Source organism: Tamandua tetradactyla, chromosome 3, assembly GCF_023851605.1.
Source record: "Tamandua tetradactyla isolate mTamTet1 chromosome 3, mTamTet1.pri, whole genome shotgun sequence".
NCBI classification, from domain to species: Eukaryota; Metazoa; Chordata; class Mammalia; order Pilosa; family Myrmecophagidae; genus Tamandua; species Tamandua tetradactyla.
Window position 1 is genome coordinate 27,522,409 of NC_135329.1, and position 25,597 is coordinate 27,548,005.

A 25,597-nucleotide genomic window follows, 5' to 3' on the forward strand; every position below is an offset into this window, starting at 1 on the left:
ACCCTCCTATCTGAAGTGCCTCTCCACCTTAAGTCTCTTATCTTCTGACTACTTATTTCTTTGGTTGCAGTGACCACAATCTGTAGTTATTTTGTGTATTTGTTTCTACCTAATTATTGATGTTTACCCTTTCTAGAATATAACTTTCATAAGAACAAGGGCATTGTAAGTTTTTTTCATTATTGTATCCCTTGGAACATAGAAGGCAGTTAATATATACTTGAGTGAATTAATAAAGCTTTGGAGGGGTCAGAAACGAAGATTTGGAAGTCATCAACATTTAAGTGGTTGTTGAAACAACAGCACATAAAGACCCTTGGCAGACAACTCCAGGGATCATCATCATTTTAGTTGGGGTAAGAGGAACCCACAGTGAACATTTAGGAAGAATAGTCAAAAAGGCATGAAGAGAGCCAGAAGAAAGGTGCTATAGAAACAGAATGGGGTATATTTTGAAGAAAAATGTAGAGGCAATAATGTCAAATGCCACAGGAAGTGCAGAGTGTTTTGGGGTGATGAAAAAGTTTCGGTAATGGATGCTGGTGATGGTTGCACAATATTGTGAATGAATTAGTACCAAAGTGATTGCAATGGGAAAGTTTGAATTGCATATATGTTATTATAGTAAGAAGTTAAAAATAAATATTACAGGAAAGTCAGTTAAGATAAAGGCTGCAAAGTGTTTTTAGTTTTGCCATTTAGGGGGCTCTTTGCCAGCGGTCTTGAAATGGAGTCAGGGCATTAAGCCAGACTATCGTGTATTGAGAAGCAAATAGGAAGTAGAGGGAGTGGAGACCATGACTGTAGACTGTGCTTTCCTAAAGTTTAATGATGATGGAAGAGGAATACAGGGTCAAGGAGGGAGGGAAAGGCTGGAGAAGGTCTCCAAGCTGAAGAGAATGAGTAATAGAGGTAAAGAGGCTGATATCCAGGAGATGAGAGGGATGGGAAACAGCACAAATCCAGGAAATACCCTCGAACAGGCTGACCACCTCCTGAGCTAGAGGAGAAAAGATGGATGTGAATGCAGGGAAGTTTACAGCCCTTGTGAGTCTCTCCTTGGAATAATCATTGCATTTGTAAAAGTCTTGGTACTGTATCTCCCTTTGAGCCAGAATGAGTTCTGTGAGGGCAGGACTGGCCAGTATGGCCCAGCAAGATTGGTAATGGTTTTGACAGCTGTTGAGAGGCATGAGAGAGTAACCAAATCAAGGACAAGTGAAAGTCTAGGGGGAATGGCCCTTCTGGGCTTATCTGTCCCAATCTTTAAGGCAATGTAAGTTTTTTCTCACGGTTCCCAACAGCATTGGTGAAAGAATAGTGAATTATAGAATTGCCCCAGGATTGGGAGTTTATAGGGTAAAAGTAATGGAAGGATGCTACTGTTGAGAGTTGTTCAAGGCATGGCCCATGAAGTCCAGCTGGAGAATGAAAGTGATTTCATCTAGTCTTGATGATGTAGTGTGGGGATGAGAGCTCATGCAGCCCTGAGAGTAAATGGCAAAAGGTAAGGACAGACCGAGGTCAATGGAGACAAGAAGATGAAGGAGCTGAGATGTTAGGGGATATGTATCTTTCCCATTTTAAATTCAAACAGGATTACGATAGGAGTTAGAGTAAAAAGAATATTGCTGGTATAACAAGTAGTCCTCAGCATCTATAATAGCTCAAACACAAGAGAGTTTATTTCTGTATCAAATAATAGATTTGGAGATCTGGGCTACTGGAGGATTCTGCCATCTTCATCATCAAGTTCCCAGGGTTGCCTGCAGATCATCAGCCCCGTCAACTAGAAGTAGGAAAGGGCTTGGAGGGGCACCGAGGGAGTAGTTCTCTATGGTTCAGGCCATGAGAAAGGGAGTAGTTTATTTAACCTATTTTTTTCTTCTGTGAAATAGAACTGATATCGCAGTGTTAAATGGATAACGCATGTGAAAATTCTGGGTAAATAGCAACTGTTTATAGAAGGTCTTTTTCTTCTTATGCTTATTTAAGGATCTTCAAAGTCTCAGGAGAAAAGCTTTGTTCAAAACTTGGGTGAGGTCTGTGGTTTACTAGAACAGATCTTACGTGAAGGCTACCCTGGAATCAGGCAGGTGGACGTGGAACGTTCATGAATATAGAAGGTCCAGGTCAATGACAGATGGTAACTAGTATCCAGCCACAGTGTCGTGGAGAGAGTAGGGCTTGTGGAGAATAGAGCAAATGAGAGCTGAGGCCCTTTCTACAGGAGTAGCTGCTCTTCTGCTCCAGTCAGCTGGTGCTGTGTGGGAACAAATACGAGAGTTGTTTAGAGCCTCCAATTTTCCAAAAGCAGATGGAAATATGGTTTTTTCATAAGAAGCCACCAGATTTTTAAATGTGGGGTACAAATTCAAAATAAATCAAATACACCATGTGGTTCAAACAAAATGTGTCTCTGGGCTGGGCTGGCCCATGGGCTGTCAGTTTGTGAATTGTATATTCTGCATCAGTTAAATCTAACTACCACCGTGGCCTCCACGCCTGCACTAACCAATATGACAGCCATAGCCACATGTGGGATTTAAATTAAAATGAAGTGAAATGAAATAAAACTAAAACTTCAGTTCCTCGGTCACACTAGCCATATTTCATGTACCCCATGGCACAGTAGTGGCTACTGTGTTAGAGCAGATAGAGAACATTTCCGTCATCATGAAAGTTAAATGACAAAGCACAGCTCCAGATGATCGAAGCGGCATGAAAGAGAGGCTGTCATGTCGGAAGTGGCTCCTTGCTTTAGATCTAAACACATGATTGTTTTGTATCTGCATTGAAGTAAAAGGTATTAAATGGAAAGTTTATTTAGCCAGAAAAGGGATCAAGGAATGACTCATGCAGAGTTTCGTACTGTCTCACGTGCAAGCATAAGACACTTCTCTGGGATGTAATATCAGTAAGTTACTGGGGGTGTCAGATGGACAATCCCTTTACAGCATCCTGGTTTATTCCATTTTACTCTGAGTGTACAAGACAAGATGCTCCCTGTGTGAGGAGTGCTGTGATCTGTCCTGGGTCTTCCTTCTATGCCAGGATGGCTTCTGAAGAAAGTTGACTGTACTGTAAAGATTGTGACTGGTGGTTTGGTTGGGCTGGCACGGTCCATGAAACAAGCTGATCACTTCTTTGTGGTCACATTTCAGGCCAAGTGGGCTGCTAGGGTGGGGTGAGGGTGCCCCAAAATGCAGAGCATATGTTAAATAGATGCTTATGTTGGAGATCCAAGGAAACGTCGTTCCGAGAAGCACAAGCTGGGAGGCAGGCTGCCAGCTATCTCGGGGAGGTCAGGCCCCTGGAATACACCTGGCTGAGGGTCAGCGGTGGAGTTTCTATCCCTAAGAGAGAGATTGGTGTGAGCCAGACAGGAGCCAGGACTTGAAGGAGAACGTGGCAGTGGGCAGGTTCTAGTTGATGGTTTAGAGGGAGTCTGGGCTCAGATTTGTAGTCCCAGGAACCCCCCCAAGGGTCCCTGCAGGCAAAGACGGGAGTAGTAACTGGGGAAAGTGAGCCCAGATATTAGCTGTAAGATGCTGAAACTCATCTCAGAAAAAGGTATCTAATTCAAAACCTCTGACTATGGAGACTTGAGAGACTTAGGCCACATTTTAACTGGTCTGCACCCTGGATATTAGCCATGTGGTTGACAGCGGTGGTGGATTCATAAGATTGCAGGGCCGGTGAGGAGAGTAATGGCCATGAGGCAAACCCCTTGAGGTTGAAAAGATGACGAGATAGGGAATAGAAAATCAGTTCCCCCCACTTGACTATAAAGGTTTCTTTTGTCCTCTCCTGACCTCTGGGGAGTTTGAGGCAAGATAGTATTAACAACAGAGAGGAAACTGATGCCAAAAGAGGGCTATTAAGATGATATAAGGACCAGCAGAAATTCTGTCCAGTTCTGGGCCACCTTCCCCTGGACTCTCCGCCACAGTGGCTGTAGGAGTCAGAGCACGGCTTCATTTGGGGCCTCTGTATGCTTCATACAGCCTTAAATCTCCAAATGTTGCCATCTTTCAGAGTGGTGTGGGCAGTCACAGTGCCCCCACAAGTTTAATGTGACGTTTACACATTAAATAAGCTTGAAGAAAGCTATCAGCTGGCCTCCACCACAATCTGGGAAGGGATGGTCAGGCACTTGGGCAGGTATTGCTGTTTGGATATTTGTAGGTCCGATGAATTTGCTCCCTGAAGACATGAAGTTAGTTACTTACTTACCTCTGTCCTAGGAAGGCTCCTGGTGATGCAGAGGTGGTTATGGACAGTAGCACACTGGCCTCTGCTCATTGCAGTCATCCTGAGAACCAAAGTAACCTTCAAAAGCAAGTGAGGCAAAGTTCCAGAGTCATCCCAGTAGGAGCTGCTGCTAAGTATTGATCTGGGTGAGGCTGAAATAGTGATGCAACCAAGCTGCTTTTTGGCCAACCGGCTATGGATCTCCATGAACCGAGAGTGTGGCTTAAGCCAGGAATGACCAAGCTTCCTGATGCTCCACTGGGGCATTACAGGTATGGTCAGCTCTGCCTGTAGGCTCAGGAATGGCTGGCCAGAGGAGGTGATGAAGTGAACAGTCAAAAAAGGTATAGGTGTGCAGAGAGCAAAGGCACAGAAGCTATAAACAGCCCATCACATTCAGGGAATGCAAAGAACTTGATGAGGCTGGGTGTAAAATAAGGAACCTGAGAGCAGTAAGACAAAAGAAGTCGGCAGGAGCCATACCATTCCAAAAGCCAGGGTTCCATCTTGGACGTTATCATACAGGAATTGAGAACCCATTTAAGTTTTTTGAGTGGAAAGATAACATGAGCAGACTTGCATTTTAGAAAAAAATACCCTACTTCAGGATGAAATAAAAGATAGAAGCAGGGTCCTAGTTAATTTTGCATGTAAACGAATCTCTTCTTGCAGATGAAGGCAGTGGGCTTAGAAAGAGAAGAGGAGAGAGGAATGGCACCATATCCCACCTAGTTTTACAAACTCCCAAGGTTACTTTCTTTCTCTCTCAGCATTGCGTGCACAGCCACACATTTTTCAGTCAGCCTGTGACCTCTCTGTGTGCAACTCCCTTGTGCCACAAGGAGGAGACCGCGCATGAGGAGCTTGTGAACACATTCATGAATTTCCCTTGAGTCTCTTGAGGCCTGGTGCGCGAGCTGTAATAAGCTCTCACTATTGAGGGCTTGAAAACAAGTGGAGGAGGGGTGGAGGCTGGTTTGTATTAGAGAAAAGCCAATGTTTCTGTAAATCTTTAAAATAGTTCAAATGCACTACTTTAAAGAGTTTACAGACTAACAAGCTAATAAATTGTCCCCAAAGAAGTCTCTAGGGAACCTGGTTGAATAAATGGGCAAGTGTCAGGAAGTGTTTTTATTTGCGTAGCTCTCCCTACTTGAATGTGGCTGTCTCCTTTAAGGGACTTCCCCTCCTGAAATACTATTTAAACTTTCTGGAAGTACAGTAAATGCTTTTTTCTTGACTCTTTATGCATTTGACACAGATTCGGAATGAAAGCAGGTCGAGATGGATGAGAATTTGCTGTATTTCCTGGGTGGGGTGGAGCTCAGTGCCTAAGTGTGTAATGTGGGCTTGAAAAGATGGAAAGAGGGACCCAGTTGTTCATGACCACAACTGGACTTTCAGGCACATGTGAGCCTTATGAATGGAAGGCCTACTGTGAAGAGATAAAAGGAGAACAATGTGGAGCAGAGTGCCCGGTGGGGGTTAAGGGAGGGAGGTAGCACAGGATGAGGCTGGAAAGGAAGGCAGCAGGTTGGATTGGACAAGTCTGTCTTGATAAACCATCTGCATTTTATTTATGTGAGCAGGCTGCCTTGTTCTCTGAAATTCCACCAGTTGGGGCCTTCCCATTTAGCTATAGATGTCTTTGGGAGGGGTAACATATTAAATATTCAGTACATGTTTGAACCTTGCTGTTAGTTTATTCTATTTCCATCTAGGGGATAGCTGGGCCACTGAGTGAACCTGAGTTTTGTTGGGTGATGAGGAAAGAAAAAGTGGAGAATTAATGTTAGAACAAGGGGAACCAGATCTACATGGATTGATGTAAGTGCTCTGGGCTCCTCAGGTGGGAACTAGGCAGTGAAAGGGGTTAAGTAAGAAAAGGGACAGCAGATCACTTAAGCCCACCTTTTTCACAAGGTTGGTCCCAGTTTCCACTTTATCATCTAAAGAACTAGCCCCATGGGATTAGGGTTATGATACTTCTCTTGCTCTTGTGTAAATTAGGCGTGTAACAAGAGTCTTCTTTAAGCTTCACTTTCCTCATCTATAAATAAGGATATGAAGACTTATCTAGTGGACTGGGTGGGAGAATTAAATAGCATGTATTTAAAGCACCCAGTGCTTTGCTCTGATCACAGTAGATGCTCAATAAATGATCATTCCTCACTTGCTAACTACATAGCAATGTGTTTAGTAGATTGTGCGGCTACTAGAAGGCTGACAATTAGAATGATGGCAAATAGCAATATTTATCACTCTTGCATAAAATGTTATTCCTATTGGGTGAAGAGCAGGGCATTGATGCGATTTGGGGAGTGGAGAACTGAGTTCTAGCCCTTGTTCTCCTAACTTCTTCCTTTATGAAATAGAAGATGGGGGTGGACCAGATGTGTGGCTAAGTGCCTAGAGGTAGACTAGTTAAAAAAAAAATCTGAACCTTCCTTCTGGAGATTTTGAACAGGAGATCTTAGGTGAATCCAATACAGAGGCAAGACTGGAAACACTGGGACAAGAGATCTTGAAGGCCCTTTCCTAGCCTTGAGTCCATCCTTCTAGACACAAGGACCAAGAGGTACAGAGTGCACGCTCCTCACTCACCACCAGAGGGCAGGCCTGAGACATAACAGCCAGAATCGGGTGCTTTTCTGTCTGTCAACTCTGCAAAAAGATCCTGAGGAGAATCTGTAGTCACAGAGGATGATGTGCAACGTAGGTTGTTCTAGTTTGCTAATGCTACTGGAATGCAATATACCAGAAATGGGTTGGCTTTTATAAAGGGGATTTATTGTTACAAGTTTGCAGTTCTAAGGCCATAAAAATGTCCAAACTAAGGCATCCAGAAAAAGATACCTTGACTCAAGAAAGGCCGATGGTGTGTCTGGAATACCTCTGTCAGCTGGGAATGCATGTGGCTGGCATCTGCTGGTCCTTTGGATTCTGGGTTCAAAAACAGCTTCCCCAAGGGTGGGTTTTTTTTTTTTTCCTGCATTTCCAAACGTTCTGTCTGTGTTAGCTCTGAGTTTTTTCCAAAACAATTCCCTCTTAAAAGACCTACCTTGAATGGGGAGAGATACATCCCCATGGAAACCACCTAATCAAAAGGTCCCATTCACAACTGAGTGAGTCACATTTCCATGGAAACAACTTAATCAAAAAGATCTTATCCTACAATATTGAATCAGGATTGAAAGAACATGAGAGTTTCAAATGAGCACATAGGTAATGCAGGGATAGTTTGGGAGAATTGTGAGTAAACTGGAGGTAAGAAGTGAAAGCCAAATTCTGCTAGATTCTGTGAAGGGTACGCTTTCCTCTGTGCTGTGCTGTTCAACAGGATTTGAACAGACAAACTCATGCCTTCATGCAACAAGAAGTTCATCAGGACACTTTCACAGGCCCAATCGAATTGCCCAGTAGACTTTCCAATGTTAACACAAGCAGCATCCATCTCAGAGGTCCAGTCATTCCAGGACCTTATCAGTCGCCCCCCAGCCTCCCCTCCCCCCAGTAAAGGACGCATTAACTGGGGAAGACAGTGGGCATTACAGATCCATGGACCCTTGACTCTCCCTCCTGATTCTCTGCACCTTCAGGGTTATACATTCAAGGACAGTGACCTTAATCGGCTGATCCTATCTGCAGCAAAGAAGGCATCAGTTCCAGCTCAAGTGTCCTAATCAATGCCCTTAGTTTTTGGCAAAGAATAATTCCGGTACCTCCTCTTTACCCTGCATTAATTTTAACCTTCCCTGCAGGCTGCCTCTGAGGCCACATCCCTTGGCATCCAACTGCAGCAGTGTGAGGATTTGACTTTTTTTTTTTTTTGCTACTTTGCTGTATCTAGGTGCTTTTCTTTCTTCCTGTCAGCAGTTTGTGTTTTGGAGTTTCCCTATTCCGTAACTCTGAACATTGAACATTCACAGAGCCCCACTGTACTACAGAAGCAGAAATGGTTACTCCAGCACAATAGGGGAAGATGAAACCAAGAGTAATGGTGGGACTGGATGGAACCTTCACACTGTGTGTGTGTGTGTGTGTGTGTGTGTGTGTGTGTGTGTGTGTGTGTGTGTGTGTGTGTGTGTGTGTGTGGCGGGGTGGGTGGAGGGTTGAGGAAATGAAAGCAGCCAAGTCACACCAGAGTGTCTGAGTGATAGTACATCTTTCCAACCCCCATTTCCCAGCAAGCTGGGTGATAACATTTAACAAATCCTTTGCCCATATGTCCATTTATGCATCCAATCCTTCTCGAGCCCCCACCCTCTGTCAGGCTCCCTATTAGGGCAAGAGATGAACAAAATTTTTGTAAGCACTCCTTTTTTTTTTTTTCCTGTGAGCTTAAACGTTAAATGGAAAGAAAATGGTGTGCACTGGTATGGGTGAGGATTGTATAGTATAGGTGGTATAATATGATCATTGGCATAATATAGGCTTATGCAGAGAGTGATGGGAGAGTGGAGAAAAAGAACAATTTAAGGAGTTGGTTCTGAGGAAGAAATGACTAGAGATGCCATGTATCATTCTGGGGTTGATCTTAGGATGGATGCTGTCTCCCTGTGTTTTGTCAGGTTTGGTGGAACATGGCAGCTTTGTTTAGGACAGGCATAGCTTAAACTTCAGGCAGCTACACTCACACAAACCATATGCTGCATTGCAACAAGGTTTTCCTGCCATTTCAGGGACTCAGAGAAGCGAAGCTGGGCTGCCAAGGAGGAAGACTCAGCAAGGTGAAAGTGTTCAGAGAAAGGCCTGAGTTGGGATTTGGTTAATATCAAAATTCACCATGGTGGGGATGTGGGAAGATGACAGCTTGTACGTATGCACCAAATGTTTTAGGACAAGGTTTTCAGCTTCTAGGAACTCATGCTCTGATAGAAGGAGTGGAAAAATAATCACAGTATGATGGGCGTGCTTAAACTTTGGGGGGGAGGATGGGGGACAACTTCACAGGGGAGGTGACCTTAAGCTCAGTTTTAAAGGAAGTGGTGAGGGGAAAGGGAGGGATCATCCTGGGTTAGGGAAACAGCTTCGAGAAAGGCACAGAATGGAGAAGCCACACTGAGGAGCTGTGAAAAGGTTTGCCTTGTGTGTGTGTGTGTGTGTGCGCGCGCGCGCGCGCGAGTGCATGTGTTGTTGTGTGTAGCGCTGAGCACAGGTATGGAGGAATCAGAGGGAGGGATGGGAGATGAGCTGCAGAGGAGGCTGTGGTTGGACTCTCAGACTGCATCTGGGAAAAACTCACTGCTTGCCCATGGATCTGTGTGGGCAGGTCCTCCCCACCTCAGGCCATCCAGAATGCGTGGACGAGAAGCATTTCATTAAATGACCTCAGTTTCCACATCTGGCTCTTGACTGTTGCTGGGGGAAGAGGATGGGAAGGTAGGTGGGTTTGGGAAGGGGTGTTTGAGTAAGCACATAAATGTGAAACAGATAGTCTTATGATGCTTTTTCATGTTTGACATGTATCTGGTTTATGATTACTTTTTTGTTTTGTTTTGTGTGCATGGTCTGGGAATCAAACCCGGGCCTCCCACAAGGAAGGCCAGCATTCTACCCCTGAACTACCCATGCACCCATATTTAATGTTTTAAAACTAAAAAAAAATCTTGCCTGAGAATATTTCAAATATTTGATTGAATGATAATGATTTGTAAACTTTACAGGAAATCTTCATTGAGTGTTTTTCTAAAGACGATGCAAAAAAACATTTTCTAACTAGCAATCTTTCAGTGCAGAGTGATCCTTCCCCACTCCCCCTTTAGTTTTCTTCATTGCATTGAACCATCAGTAAACTATTTGTTGGGTGTATCTTCTATGTGTCAAATGCTTTTGGGCTATAGTCAGAACAGGCAAATCAACTTAACCTTACATCTTTGGATATTTATGAGCGGAAATGTCAATGATCAGGGACTAATTACCTCCTATCAATGGTGCTACAGGCTATAGAAATAAAACTTCACAAAATCAACCCTCTTTGGAGCTTATATTACAAAATGGAATAGTCAATGGGCAAATTGGTAAATAACAAGATATATTTAAATCCCACTAAGAACAAATAACTCAGGATCAGGGAAATATAACAAGAATATAAACACAAGTACTATAATTAGAGAAAATTTTAAATTGATCTGAATCTCATTTATCTGCTTGCCGAGTGGTATTTTTCTTACGCCTTAGTAGAACAGTCTTCTTCCTGCTTTCTCCCTCTCCCCCTCAAACTATCCCTCACCCCAAGTTAGGAATTACTGTTGGCTTTCACACGTAGGAACATTTTGCTTTGTCAGACTTGTGATTTTAACGATTACTGGCTGACAACAATACTTGCTGACATCAACTCACTCTGCAGTAGCACATCGGATATTGGAGGGGGAAGTGCCTCTACTTGATTTGCAAGAGGCATAGCTAAACAGAACTTGAATGAATAAACTGGTAATGAAGCTTATTGTATGCCTATTCACCCAAAGCCACTTTCTGGGACTTTAGATTTTACAGAGTGGGAGTTAGAGGGTGGATTTTACTCCTTCTCTTAGCTGTAAAGACAGGCAACCATCCAGAGTGGCCAGGATGGTTAGATGCAGAAAGGCCTCTGAACATAGACCCACAGAAGCCCAAGGATTACTTTGTATTTATTTGGCTAATCTTTGCTGAGCAGATGGGAGCCAATCAAATAGACCTTTTATTTTCTCCATCTCTTCCTAATGTCATAGATTATGTAGGATCTCTACCTATTATTTGATCTCCAACAGAGAAGCCCAAATCCCAAGCCAGTCCTGATGTGTCAGTCATTTGTATGTGCCTGGACAACCCTCCATAAGGATGATCTCAGTGTTTGTTGACCAGTATTTGTCAGGGAATCAACTGGACCAGGTGTTTTCTTCCATAGGGACGCTGAAAGAGCATGGCTTGGGTGGACAAAGCCAAGAGGCCCAGGCCTGTTCTGTTGATAGTAACAAGAATAGGAGCCTTGAATGCCATTTTTTTTTTTTTAAATATGCAGTGCTTCCTGAATTTGCATGCCATCCTTGTGCAGGGGCCATGCTAATCTTCTCTGCATCATCCCCATTTTAGTATATGTGCTGCCAAGTGAGCACTTGAATGACTACAATCTTTGGGGATCAGGACTCTATGTTGTTTTTAACAGCCAGAGATGGTCTCCATGACTCAGTTTCCCCTTCTTTTGGGATTAAGAGCTCTCCTTTCTTTCTTTCCTGCTTGCTTCTCCACAGTTCATCTCCTCGCTTTCTGCTTCATTGCCTGGTGTGGGGAATTGTCTATAGCACAGTAAATAGTTGACCCTATAATCCCAAGACTTTTTCTTCCACCGATCTGCAGGCATTGGCGAAATGCGCTCCCTACCCCTTCAAGTGGGTCGAGGTGGGCGTGACTGTTAGGACAGGGCTCCAGATTGGGCCATTGTCCCCCTAACAAGCTGCCGCCCCCCTCCTTTTTTTTTCCTCTGGTCCCCACACAGTTCGTGGTGTTCATAAGGCACAAAAGAAAACTGAACACTTCAGGGCAGGAATTTCCATACCCAGCCCTAGACCACAGCTCTCCCCGAGTTCTTCCCTCCCCTACTCTGAATAAGAAGGACTTGGGGCTTTCATTTCCTGCTGCCAGGCAACGGATGCCCGCGCTTGCCCTCAGGCTAGATTTCTTTTTTTCCAGCCCCGTCTCTTCCCCGCGCCCACCTCCCCGACCCTAGGGAGCCAGCCTCGGCTTCAGACACCTCCCTCGCGCAGCACATCCCGCGGGCACCGATCCCGACCCTTTTGTGGGCTCGGCGGCTGACGGGCGTGGTCGGCTCGGCGCAGGGGAGGGTCCCCGCAGCCCAGTTTCCCTTCCCTCCTCTTGCAGCAATTCGAAATCCCCTGGCGATTCCTGGGCGGAGGCCGAGAGAGCCTTAGCGAAAGGAAAGGGCGGGTGGGAGGAGGGCTTATGCCGCCCCTCCCGAGGCCGCGCTGCGCCGGCCAGCGGTGCAGTCGCGAGCTCGCCGCCAGCGAAGCCATTGGCTCGGCGCAGTCACCCCACGCAGGGATGCAGCGGCAGCCTCCGCGGATTGGCGCGCGGGCGGGCATCCATCTGTGCGCGCGCGAACGAGTGCGTGCTGCAAGGGCTGCACCAAAGCCTCGACCGTCTTGATTTTTGGTTTCCCCGGTTCGCAGCGACTCCCCCCCCCCCCGCCCCCCACTGTCCCTGAGTTGCTGATGCCTGCATTTGGGGCTGTTGCTAGCCACAGTTCTCTCTGCCCAGGCCCAAAGAAAGGGCGCGAAACGCGCGCTCCCAACTCGGGCGCACGCACCGACCTCCGCCCTCAGCCCAACACTGCAGCATTTCGCGCTTTCTCTCCGCTCCCCTCCCCGCTTGCCTTCATTTGCATATCCCACGATTTTGGCCAATCAGCGCTCGTCTTTCTCGAAGCGTATGGCTTTTGCCGGAGAGGAAAGGGAGTGGCTGGCGGCGCATGCGCCGCGGAGGCCGACTTGAACCGAGGCTTTTATTGCTGTAGTTTATTTCCACCCCCTTCCCTCCTGTTCTCGCCCTCTTTTTTTTTCCGCCCTAGCTGGGGCTGTGTTGGAGGAAAGGAAAAAAGAGGGTCCGACAGAGGATTGCATTTATCTTCTACGTTCCTGAAATTTGTCACCAGCAAGACCAGCTAAACGGTTGCACCTTTTCCGATCCTGCAAAAATATCAAACCCTTTTCCTGGCAGATTTTGCTATAAAACTGCCCTCTTGCAATTTATATATTTTTTTTCCCAGGAGAGAGATGTCTTATCAGGGGAAGAAAAATATTCCACGCATCACGGTGAGTTTGGTATTTGGGAAATCTGCAGTCTGCCAGCAACCTTTTGTGGCACACAACATGTAAGAGATTTTTTAAAAAGAGGGGGTTGGGAAGGGATACAACCCCCCCCCCCCCCATTGCTAAAGAAGGCGATAGCGGTGGTGGTGGGGCGAGACGCGGTAATGAAGAATTTTAAGTCACACAATTTGCAAGGCCTTAAAATAGGAGCCTAAGTGCATTCAAGTCGCTTTGGGTAGCGCGCCAGATCCGCTGTATCCTTTTATTGTCAGAGCGAGATGCTGCAGTGCTGGCCTGCGGGGTGTAAGCAAATGGATGCCAGATTGCATATGCATGGTTGGAGCTCGGATATTGTTCTCTGGGCTGCTTGGCGCGAGGCTAGACTCCTGGAGCAGCGAGGGGGTGATGGGGAAGTGGGTCCCTTCCCGGGACTCCCACCCCGACGATAAAGGAAAGGCTTTCTGGAGCTTGCCTCCAGCTCCGCAGAAAAAGGAGCGGGTTTCAGCCTGGAGGCGTCATGACAGCGGAGGGATGCAGTAAAGGGCAGGGTGTACCGGAATGATGGAACAGAAAGAAAAACCAGGGACGCGCTGATGAGCACAGGGGGAGGATGGGGGACCAGGCGTTGCCTTTTTGTTGATCAGGAACCGTTTTTTTTTTTGGTGTCTCGGTGTTCTCGCCGTCTGGTTTGGGGCTGGGCCTCTGGTGGGCTCGCCTTCTTATCTCGTGCTGCCCCTTCTGCCGCCCAGGAGGCGTCGGTGCTGGCTCCTACAAAGCGGGCTGGAAGTTGGGCGCTGGGGACAGCGCCCGAGCCGGGCTTGGGGAGCTAATGGCGCTGCGCGGACGCGCTGAGCAGATGGCCGGGTCCCGGCCGGAGTCAGACAATGATTCCAACAGCCGGGAGGTGTCGGCCGCAGTTCGGAGGCCTGGGATTGCTTGTTTTTGAAGCATGAGAAAAACATCTATGAGGTTATCTGCTCAGAGATGAACACAGGTTCTTGCTCCCATCTCCACCCTCTCTCAGCCCCCATGTTTTCCTGGAAAAATCTTGCAAGCACGAATTCACTACATCCCCGAGTGAAATCCCAGGGAGGGAGGAAAGAGAGGGAAATTCATTGTTATGTAATGATGTACAATTGCAATTAGCCAGCTGATTCTCCAGTAGAATCCAGGACTGAGACAGACTGAAAGAATCTTTTGAACAGTCAAGATGTGTTTAGGACTGGTTTTGAGGGCCTGCTCTGGCTCTCTGGTTTTCTTTTCGGCCCCAGGCACCCTGGGCTTCCTCGGTGCACAAGGTCACACCCATCTGTTTGCAGGAGAGAAGGGTGGGAATAAATGCACCAGGGAGGGGGCGTGTGCTGGGGAGGGTTTTGTAGAATGAGCTTGTTATCCTACAGGGAGAATGGGTACTAGCTTTTTCTAGAAGGCAAAAAAAATCCGAGATCCAAAAGGCCCGGGAACGGGGAATCCAACATATCAGTTCCCTGCCCTGTAGGAGGGAACCTGGTGAGTCAGTGTGCTGGGGGTGGGCAGCAGATCTGTTGCAAGCCTTAAATGATTTGCTGTCTTCATGAATGAACAAGGCAGTTTGGTTTTGACAGTGGGGGTGGGGAGAAAAATTCTTTTTAAAAGCAAACAAGCCACTGATTTTTTGAACAGCGTCTCCCCCCCCCCCCCCCCCCCGCCCTTTTTACAAAAACCTGGCTGCATTGGTATAGGACCTGCAGCGCTGTTTCCTTCCCTCCATCCCCTTGGCCAGACTCTTATGTAAGAAGCCTTCTGGAAGGTACTAAGCAGGATTGTGATGTCTCCTTTTTTTTTCTCAGCAAGATTTAGGCTGGGGAGATTCCTGATCGTGTCTGGGACAGGGGCTGCAGTGACTAAGGGAGCAGGTGGTGAGGTGCAGGACTCTTCCTTGATGTCAAGGTGATATTTATCTTGTCAAGGCTAGCCATTTTGGAGAAAGGTGGGGATCAGTGTCGATTGAGGAAAGCCATTGGATCAGGTGACCTTGGGCAAGTGGCTTAACCTCCCCCAGCCTCAATTTCCTTATCAGTCATGGGGAGAAGAATCTGGCTCCCGTCAACCTCACAGATTGGTTTTGAGCCTTTGATGACATGCTGCACCCGAGAAGATTTGGTCAATGTCTTTGCATTTGTAATTTACAAGTATAGAAATTGCTGTTGCATACTAGCTCCGGTTTGACTTTCCAAAGTCTACAGCAGGATAAAGGGTTCTACAGTGTTCAAAATTAAAATGATCTTATTATTTTCCATATGTTAGAAAAATAAATAATTTCTGAGCTCAGGTGTGTGTGCATTTGTGTGTAAAAATACCCATTTTCCTCACTCACTGTAGCTTATATATTTTGAAAGATTGTCTATTATTTTCTTTTCTTGGTTTGTCTAAATAGCCCTTGCTATTTGAATTTTGAGTTACCCATTTTCAAAATGAATGCCTTCCTTTGAAATGTGTTGCATATTAAAAGGGCAGTGCATGGTTCAGTTTGTAAGGTTTAAACCCTGTCTGGAATAACACAGGTGCACATTCACTTGCCCACAGAATTTTAACATTCCATTCCATCAGAAGTGTTTGGATTAGCTGTGAGTCATAATGTAGCATTTCTGTTACATTCCTGGCTCTCGCTTGCTGCCCTTTATATGTGTATGTATGTATATATATATATATATATATATATGACAAATAGCACCAAATAAAATATAAGTGCATCAACAGTTTAGAGTGGTATTAGATTTTAGAATTATCATCTCGTCTATTTTATCATAAAACTTCACTACAGCTTAATAGTGAAGATAGTGTGTTTTTGAAGCCCTTTTTCCTTCTCTGCTACAGTCACCCTGATTTACCTCAAAGATAGATGCAAATATGAAGGACATACTATTGAAACCTTGCTACAGATGCACTCTGTGTGTTTGTGTAGAGTATCCCATGACAATAGACTTTTGGTTGATTTTCTGGACACAAACCTTGCCAGGAAGTGGCTTTCCTACATGTGGGTGTATTTTCTTCTTAAATAAAGTTTAGCCTAAAGCCATTTAAAAATTGTCTTTATCTGAAATGTTTTCACCAGTCTTCAATGGGAGACTGTTAAGCTTGCACCCCAGCCCCCCCCTTTTCTTCTTCATCCTCTTCCTCTCTTGCAGAGCTAATTAAATGAGATGGTTCTTTTTGGAGGATAAACTCTGCCAGGATATTCTGACTCATCAGGTGATGAATGGGTCGCCACATACAGGTTCACCTTTGCCGCTGAACTTTTCCAAAGTTGACTCATTTTAAACATGCAATAGTGAAAATGTGTACCTAGCTCATTTATCTCAGTACCAGTGTTACTTGTGATCCCTTTTCTTATAGATCTGTTCTGCGTTGTGACCTATTTCTTTTTTTCAGAGTGATCGTCTTCTGATCAAAGGAGGAAAAATTGTTAATGATGACCAGTCCTTCTATGCAGACATATACATGGAAGATGGGTTGATCAAGTAAGTATAATTCGTTGCATAGAAGTATTTGCACACTTTCCAGTATTCCAAAGCATTACCTACAATTCACATACAGAATCAAGCTTTCGTGACTTGAAAGAGGGACCAACTTAATATCTGTTTTAAACCCATTTTGACTGGTGGTAATTAGTGAATCTGAAAACTAGGATTTAGGGAATTCAAAGACACAAATAAAGGCATACCGTTCTATTATGTGTTATCTTGTGATTTACTATTTTTAACCGAGTGATACGATAGCTTCTTGTTGTCAGTTCAAACACTTAGTTTATGATACACTAAATGTATTGAAGATTTTCCTAGAACATCATTGGAATGGGTTGCTCAATCGAAGGACACAAATGTGGATGGAATACAGACTTTTCTATCAAGACAGCACATCTGCTTTCTTAATCAAGAGTCCGAGTTGGAGGAGCCAAAGAAAGACACTGAATTAATTGCCATGTAACACAAACGAATTACTGCCTAATCCTGAGGGAATTTTAGGTTTCATTAAATGTTAACTAATAATACTAATCTTCTGTTTATTGTATATTGTGTTACAAAGGAGAAAGAGCAGTTCCTGATTTAGGGCGTTTTTGGACTCTAGAGGGTTAAGTGAGCTGAATACATACCAGTATCCTCATGGCATTCCTACTGGGACAGCTCACATGGCTGTGAAGAAATAGCACATCTGTTTAAAGACAAACATTGCAGCAAATGACATCTTTTAAATAAGCAGCATTCATCAAGTGTTAGCAGCAAACCAAGTCCATTGGACAGGAGTGGAAAACTGGATTGGATGTGACTGTTGCCTGGAAACTCACATTTTGATTTATAAACTTCAAATAGGTTTTAATGTTTCCACATTTAATATTTTCTCCATGTGTCTGCTTGTGACTTTCAAATAGCATGATTTTCATGTTCTCTTTTCCCCAAATTCTAAGGCAGCATGATCTGGTCTAGCGGAAAGACACTGGCCTAGAAGTTAGCAGATGTGGATGCTATTTTTAGTCATCACTAACTTCTTTTAGAACTTTATCAACTACTCCTTGACTAATTTTCCCTTTAGAAAAATTGGTAAAAAGATAAAGAATTTTTTTTTTTAAATTGCAAATGAATGATGTGCCCCCAAAATAATTATTCATTTTTCTGCCTTTATTTTCTGAATTAATAATCATATGATTTCAAGTTTTTAAACCGCTTCAGTCATGGTTTTCACTCTGTTTTTTTTTTTTTTTTGCTCCATTTTGGTCCATCTCCACCCCTTAACTCTGTTTATGTTGGAAAGGATGCAGTGAAAATGAATGTCAGGTCAACTAGGTTTGGAGGAAATTGCAATGGATAATTTGCTCAAGCGTATGTCTTGGAAAGACAGTTTATAGGTATATCTTGAGCCCTTTTTTTCACTTGATCTTTGGAACTTTCTGGTGACTTAATCTCTTTGATTGGAGGCATTTGATGCCTTACTTACATTTTGTTTTCTAATATGTGCTGAATTGGGGGTAGGGAGTGGAGAGTGCTCTTATTAAGACTGATGACAGTAATCAAGAAATCCATGGAACATACGGAAAGATTGTCCACAGCTTATTGAAAATATCTGTCAGATCCATCTGGATTTGATATTTCATTTATGATTCTTATCACCAACCCTATTTTTCTAGGCAAATAGGAGAGAACCTGATTGTGCCAGGAGGGGTGAAGACGATCGAAGCCCATTCGAGGATGGTGATCCCTGGAGGAATCGATGTCCATACCCGTTTCCAGATGCCGGACCAGGGGATGACCTCTGCTGATGACTTCTTCCAAGGGACCAAGGCATCCCTGGCTGGGGGAACCACCATGATCAGTAAGTTGCTTAAAAAGAAATACTTTCAGTACCCAGGAACCATTATAGTCTGAAATCGGTTCTGTGTTGTTTGATCCTTTCCTTCTAAAAGTTGCCAAACTGACCATCTGGGTTTGGTCTATCAAATAAGAGGGTAAGAGCAGAGCACCTGCTGGCATAGTTTCTTTACCCTCATTTTTCTATCAAACTTTTGAGTTCTCTGGTTGAACTTGAGAATAGGGTTTGTCTTTCTAGAGAATTTCGGTAAGATAAAAGGAATAGCTTCTTGCTTTCTCTGCTTGAGAACTTCTCCTTTCCTTAACTGAAAAAATGTGATTTGAGATTGATTGCTTTAAAAACACAGCACTTGGAGTCATCGTGAAAGCTTTTGATTTTAAGCCATTTCTCGTAGGCGATTTTGGTTTTTTAAAACTTCCTCTGAGTGCATGTTGTCAGAATGGGGATAGGGGCAGCAACTGAAATGTTGAACCAGGAACTTCTGATCCACTGAGAGGAACGTCAGCTGTGGGGGACGCTTCCCCGTTTGGGTTTGACATAAAAGGAACTGGGCAGTTTGCTTGGAGAGGACCCACAGATACTCATTGTCTTGTACATAGGAAGATCGCCTAATCGTTGCATGGTGTGTGCATTACATTGTTCTTTTAAAGTTTGGGTTTGCACTGAGAGCGTCACAGTCTTCTTCACAGCTGCCCTTTTCAGCAGTAACTGGCTGCTAGACCGTGAGGAGGTGGCAGAGATTACTCAGAGCCTCCACTCTTTGGGCTGGGCACTGAGAGCTGGCCCCACCCTGCAGGGCTTCTTAGGCCTCTGTATTTCTCGTTCAGCCAAATCAAGAGTGTATTCATGGAGTCAGAGCATACAAGTTACCAGTTTGCTTATGAATTGTCACTTTCCAGCGTGCCTCCTAATTCTCCCTTTGAAAAATCTCATCTTGTTTTTGATGAAACAGACCTGCTGCACCATTGCCCGTCAGATATATAGTTAAGAAAAAAAAAAGATTTTATTAAAGAGTGAAGTCAGCATACAAGCTGTCTTAGAAGCTTACAGTTCAATTCAGGAGAGGGTAAAAGTAGAAAGAACTTAGCTGTTTATATTTCAGGAAAACCTACCTTAATGGGTCGAGAGTGGCAGCATTTTGGGAAATAAATGTCTTTTCACCTGTGGCTTCGGATCTGTCTCTAAGCTTCTGTCTTACCTGAGTGAGAAGAATGTTATGTTGCTTTCCCCCGTAGTTTGAGCTCTCCTACATTTAAAAGCACATCCTCACTTCTGGCTGTTCAGTGTCTGAAGATAAGGGAATGTTCTCCCTGTTTGAGCTTTTTTTCAAAGCCAAGACTCACTGTTTAGACCCCACTACTTCTATCGTGCTCCACACATTACCTTCTAATGTGGGTGCCATCTGAAAAGTGGGGTCCGTTTACATAGGCTGTGGAACTCGGCTAGTGCAGATGCCTGCCATTCTGTCACTGGTGCCAAGACCAACTTGGCACCAGTGGGTGTTTCCACTCCACCCCAGGGCTGGCTGTGGAGGAGCAGTTGAGCTTGGAGAAGCCCAGACTCCTCGGGCATGAGCCAGGAAGGCCAAGTCAAGGTTATAATCTACCTCAGTTTGAGGTCAGTATGGGGGACTCTGTAGGCGCCTGAATTGGTCACGGAGGGTTAATAAGCCACACATGATACTTACTAAGTGGTCAGTGACTTCTGTCATGTGGGGAATTGGTGGAAGTGTACCCAAGCAGGAGCCAGTAGTGTTGAGTTCTGGTCCCCCTCACTGCCTATGCTAACTTGCTGTGTGACCTTGGGCAAGTTATCTCACTTCTCTGGGCCTTCGTTCCTCATCTGCAGAAGGAAGGATTTGCACTAGGTGACCCCTGATGGCATTTCCAGCTCCCACATTCGGTGAGTCTCTGAGCATAGGAACAGATTTTGCCCTCTAACCCAGTGTTCTTCTCACAGCAGATACACAAAGGCCCTGTGTCCTCTCAGGCTTATTATCTTTTTTCTTCTCTCCTTCGTTCCTGAATATGCCTCTTTACTCCTCACGTATGGCTCATTCTTGGGCCCTTCTCTCTGCTGCCTGTCTTTTCCCTGCCTTCCCTTCACACCTGGCCCCATGGGCATAGCTCTTCTTGCCAACTTGAGCTTCCTTCCCTTCATTTGAGGCATGTTCCTTCTGGGAAGGGGTGAGAGGTTCCTCCACCTGTCCTGCACCCCTTCCAAGCACATCGCCTGGCCCAGCAGATGTAGTGGAGTAGTCAGCAGAGGGCTTCGTGGGCAGCTCTACCGTGAAGGGAAAGTAAAAAGTCAGACTGCAGGCTCTGCTTAGTTGGACAAAAAACAATCGCATTTTACTGTGGAATCCACTATACGGTAAATTACGGTGAAAGCAGAGGCATTTAGTGAACAAACCTCAAACATGAAAAGTAATTGGAGGTGGCAATGTTGGGGCCAGACTTGTCATACCCCACACTCCATTGCTTTTGTAACCTGAGAAAAATATTAATATCTTGCAGATAATCATCCATGGTTACTGACCTGTATAGAATTTCTAGCCTGGTTTGCTTTTTCTTCAGGCTGTAAGTAGTAATAATAAAAAAGGACAAAATCAGTTTTTTTCCTTTGTGCTAACCGTAAATCCTGAATTGCTTTAAGTGAGTGAATGGCTGTGGCAAGCTTTACAGAGAGGAAGCTGTAAAGAGGAATTGCTTAAAGTGGCTTTATTGCTGCTTGAAACCTGCTCCTTCAGTGAGAATGTTTTGATAAGTATTGATACCAGAAATAAATGTTCGATGGCATTTTGAGTGATTAAAGTGAACTCTTGATGTGCCCCCTGCAGAGACAAGCAATTAAAGTAAACTTGTTCAAAACCCACCTGTACTCCCCGCCCTCCCATCTCTCTGACTCATACCTCAAACCATGTCACCCATCCTGGCAGATGCCTCTCCATTTACTCCCCCATACTGTGTATTCTCTGGGCCAAGGGGTCACACTGGGCCCAGGGAGGTTTAAAGGTCATAAAGTAATCCAGGACAGCAGCAGAGTTTCAGTGGAGAGGCTCCATTTCTGCCTGCAGAGGAGAATATAGCGGAATATGTCCAGTTTAAAAGTGAAGATGACATGTCAGCAGCAGAAAATAATATTATTACCATGAGATAGAGCCTCCTCTTGAGAATTGCACAGTGAGATCTTTGTAAGGGGACTCAGCACAGGGCAGAAGGGAATGCCCTTTGCCCTTTCCATCCAGCAGTGGGTGGGCAGAGACGCGAGCCTGTGACTTACCCTGAAGGCGGCAGCAGTCCTGCTGGGGAGATGTGGAGGTGGCAGGCGGCGCCTTCACCCAGGGTTGCTGTTTAGGGAAAACACTGGGTTTCCTGGGACTTTATGTTCATACAAGTTGTGAAGACCTCAGAGTCTCCAGGGAGAAGGTGGGAATGGTTACCCCCATTTTATAGAGAGGAAAATTGAAGCTGGAGAGAAGGGCACGTACTTGCTGACATTAGTCCTGTATATCTGTCAGGCGGCAGGTGTGGAACACACAGCTGCATCTATGGTCCCACCACTTACCAGCTGTGCGAGCTTTGCTCGTTGCTTGACTCCTTTAAGCCTCAGTTGCCTCATCTGCACGGTGGGGAAAAATAAAGATTTGACTGTCAAGGCGTCAGAAGATGACCTGGCACATAGTAAGCACTCAAACTAATGCAGGACATACAGTATTATGTCCTGCATTAGGTACCAGGATCCTCCCATCTTGATTACATTCTGCATCTTTGGGCTTCCAACAGAGCTAGAGATAAGAGCCTCTAGCTACTGGAGGGTCTGACCTGGATATTCCTGGAGAACAGGGGCTGTCCCGGTGTGATCAGCAGACTGTGCATCAATATCACCTGGGGTGCATCCTACAAATTCAGATTCCTTGGTCCCATCCTGCCTGTTGAAGCAGAGAATCTGCTGGTGGGACCTGTGTATCTGATGCATTTAACAGTCCACCGGGTGGTTCCAAAGTTTGATGATTGTCTGAAGCACTTGAGAAGCTATTCGAAAGTCTGGGTCTCCTAGGTCCATGCCAGATCTACTGACTTTGAATTTCTCGGAATTGGGATCCACTGTTCTGAGAAGAGATCTTGAATTTCACTACTGCTAATCTGAGCTCACGGTTTTCGTTAGATGTTTGGAGGCCTCATCACCCCACAATACACCCCAACTGGGTCTTCTTCCTTCCCTGGCTTAGCACCTTCCAGCTGAAACCAGCATTGGTAGGAGAGCGCAGAGAAGGTGGAGAAACTGTTGATACAGATCTGGAAGGGAAGGGCCCCTCTCTCCTAAGCTCTAGGTTTGTCACTTGTCTTCTCACCTCAGGTGCCTCCATTACTACTATCCCAAATAAGACTCACCACCGTCTCGTATGCACTTGCTCCTTTTTTAGTGCCCCATCCCAGGAGGAGGTGTCTTCTCTGGTTGTACTAGCTCAAACCTATACAGTCATCCTTGATTCTTCATTTTCTTTTGCTAAATCGAATTTATTTTGCTTCTGTGTTGTCTCTCATACCTATTCTTTTGAGACAACTGATTCATAACTTTGTCATCTCTTACTGGATTTTTGCCCTAGCCTTCTGAATAGAGTCATAGCCCCTGGCACCTGTCTTTTGTAAGCAGGGATCCTCTGGCGTGGCTTCCATCAGGGCCACTGTCTACTCTGAAGCCTCCAGTGGCTCCCTCTTTCTTGGACAGAGAATACAGCTGAATGTCAGAGCCCCCTGTGATGTGGCCCAACCATGCTGCCACAGCCTAGACTCCACTCCACCCACTCTGCAAATGCTCTTCAGATTCTTTGCTTTTTGCCTGTGATTTAACTCTTTCCCCTTTTCATTGCCTGAGGGAATCCCAGTTACCCTTTGCAGCCCAGCTTAGATGCATCCTCCTCCATGAAGCCCTTTCTCAGTCCCTTCCTCATAATCAGTTGCTTCTTCCTTGGCACCTATGCAGACATGAAGTCTTTATAACACAGTCCTTGTGGCCTTGCATTGTAGTTCAGTCGAGGCCACTCTGTCTGTCTCTTTCTGATATTCCCCACTCAGCTGACTCCGTGTTTCATTCCTAAGAGGCACTGCACAGACGCTCGTGGTTGAATGAATAAATACACTAATGGGACACTTGGCTTTCTGCTTTCACTGAGCAGTGGCAGAGGACTGAGCATGATGGGGAGGGTGGAAAAGGGGGCTGACATGTCATGTTGATTGCAGTTGCCTCAATTGAAGTGGCTGTTTTCCTGAGCAGTGCCCCAGCACTTTCTGCTGCCCCCCCCCCCCCCCCAGTCCTCTGTTCAGCTCTGGCAGCAGTTGAGGGAGGGACATAGGAAGGGAAAGCACTGAACCCAAGCATCGGCCTGGTGGTTATAAATGGGGGACAGCTTCCTCTGTCTAGTCTGCTCTTTCTGAAGGGAGTGAAAATAGCAAGAGAGCTTGCTCTGTGAGTGCAGAGGGTCACGTCTATTTGAGAAGTGGCCCTGCGCACTGGAGAGAACTCAGGTCATTCCCTGAGACTCCTTGGGCTTGTCCTGCCCATTGAGGCAGGAAGCTGGAGATACAGTGAGGTGGCTTCCCGTGGACCTGCTGGCTGGACTCGCCGTGGAGACATGGCTTAGGGGTGTCACTGTGGCACATCCACTGCTTGTCATTTTTCATCCTTGTGATATTTAGTTTTGCTCCCCACATATGATGCATTCACACGTGTGAATACACACACACACTGTAACATGAATGTGTCTGTAATCGACACTTTGATTATTTCGTTTGCAGCATTGCATGACTAGGGATTGAAAGTAATTTCAAAAAAGCCTGACCACATCAGACTAAAGTTTCAAGGTCCAAGACCATAGTTGTCACCACAGAATCTTCCCGTGGCCTGGTGATTGGAAAGTCACATTAGCAAGTGGGCTGTCGGTGTGAACTTCTGGTCTCTGCGCCTCATTTCCTCTCCCCAGGCCCTTCTTGGGTGAGGTTGTGAGTTTTACTTAAAGACCTGAGTGTCTTCTGCCAGCAAACGCCACAGGACTGGGCCCTCTGGTGTCCTTTAGGCCTTAAATGGCAGGACTGGAAGGAGCCATTCCACTCCTTGGAATATTTTGGGGCTGATCACCTAAGATCTCGTGGTGAGCTGAGGAAGGAGAGTGACAAAGATGAAGCATCCCAAGAACAATAGAACAGCTCTTTCTGAAGTGTCCAGCACACATGCTTTACAAAATGCTTCTTTGATGAAGGAGCCGTTGGGTTGGGCTCACCCTGCCAGCTTGGCAGGCCCGTGGGTGTTAGGAGCCGGCAGGCCCTTCCCGAAGCAGGGACACTCGTGTTTGGGACTCTGGGCCCTTTTCCATGGACATGTGATGGTGATCTCAATCCACAGGGTTGTTTCTGCCTGGATGCTGGCCCTGGGAGCTAGTAGTTACAACGTTAGAGATCTTCCCAGACTACCAAGGGGATGGGCTTTCATTTCTCAAGAAGCCTTTTCATCCTTCCTGATGCCGGTTCTGACTCTGCTGGTGGGTGTTTTATACAGAGCTGAAGAATCTTGGTTGCTACTAGAGTCTGTTTTCTGACTTACCCTAGAGGGGACTGTTTAGGACTAATGGGAACGTCCTGTCAAACCTGTTGCTCAAAATGACATCTAGAACCGGGAGTGGTGGTGGAGAAGTGGAAATGTTGCATGCCAACAATCTCTTCCTGATCTTTGAATTTGGGAGATAAGCTTTAAGATGTCAGCATCTGCAGTCTCAGGATTCCTCATTGCTAGACAAGAGCTTGTATAGTACATACAACACATGTCCAAGAATTTCCTTGTTGTATTTCCTAGTTAAGAGGGCTGGACAAAGCCTTCTAGAAGGCAAAGACTGTACCCAATACGTTTTTTTAAATGCAATTTTATTGAGATATATTTGTATACCATATAACACAATCCAAAGTGTACAGTCAATGGCTCACAGTGTCATCATATAGTTGTGCATTCATCACAATTGTCAAATATTGTCATCACTCCAGAAAGTGAAAAAAGAAAAAAAAGAGAAAACTCAAAATATCCTGTACCCCTTACCCCCCCTCACCTCCATCATTGACCCCTAGCATTGGTGTGGTGCATTTGTTACTGTTGATAAAAGAATATTAACATATTACTGGTAACCATAGTCCATAGTTTGCAGTAAG

At 45.3% G+C, this 25,597-nt stretch overlaps 1 protein-coding gene and 1 non-coding gene across 5 annotated transcripts in view; one reads left to right on the forward strand and one right to left on the reverse strand.

Annotated features, from left to right (window-relative positions):
* Window positions 1-25,597, forward strand: part of DPYSL2 (dihydropyrimidinase like 2) — a 129,530-nt gene that overhangs the window by 41,667 nt on the left and 62,266 nt on the right. For 2 of the 4 annotated variants that reach the window (XM_077152846.1, XM_077152848.1), the window contains exons 2-3: window positions 16,470-16,558; window positions 18,220-18,404. In XM_077152846.1, coding sequence (XP_077008961.1) covers window positions 16,470-16,558; window positions 18,220-18,404 — 274 coding nt within the window. Of the gene's footprint in view, window positions 1-9,310; window positions 9,334-12,719; window positions 13,062-16,469; window positions 16,559-18,219; window positions 18,405-25,597 lie in introns of those variants that run through there. The other 2 variants (XM_077152849.1, XM_077152847.1) reach the window with 2 other exon arrangements.
* Window positions 11,243-11,348, reverse strand: LOC143678454 (U6 spliceosomal RNA). Its single transcript, XR_013173264.1, has one exon. It is a non-coding gene; the product is annotated as a U6 spliceosomal RNA (small nuclear RNA).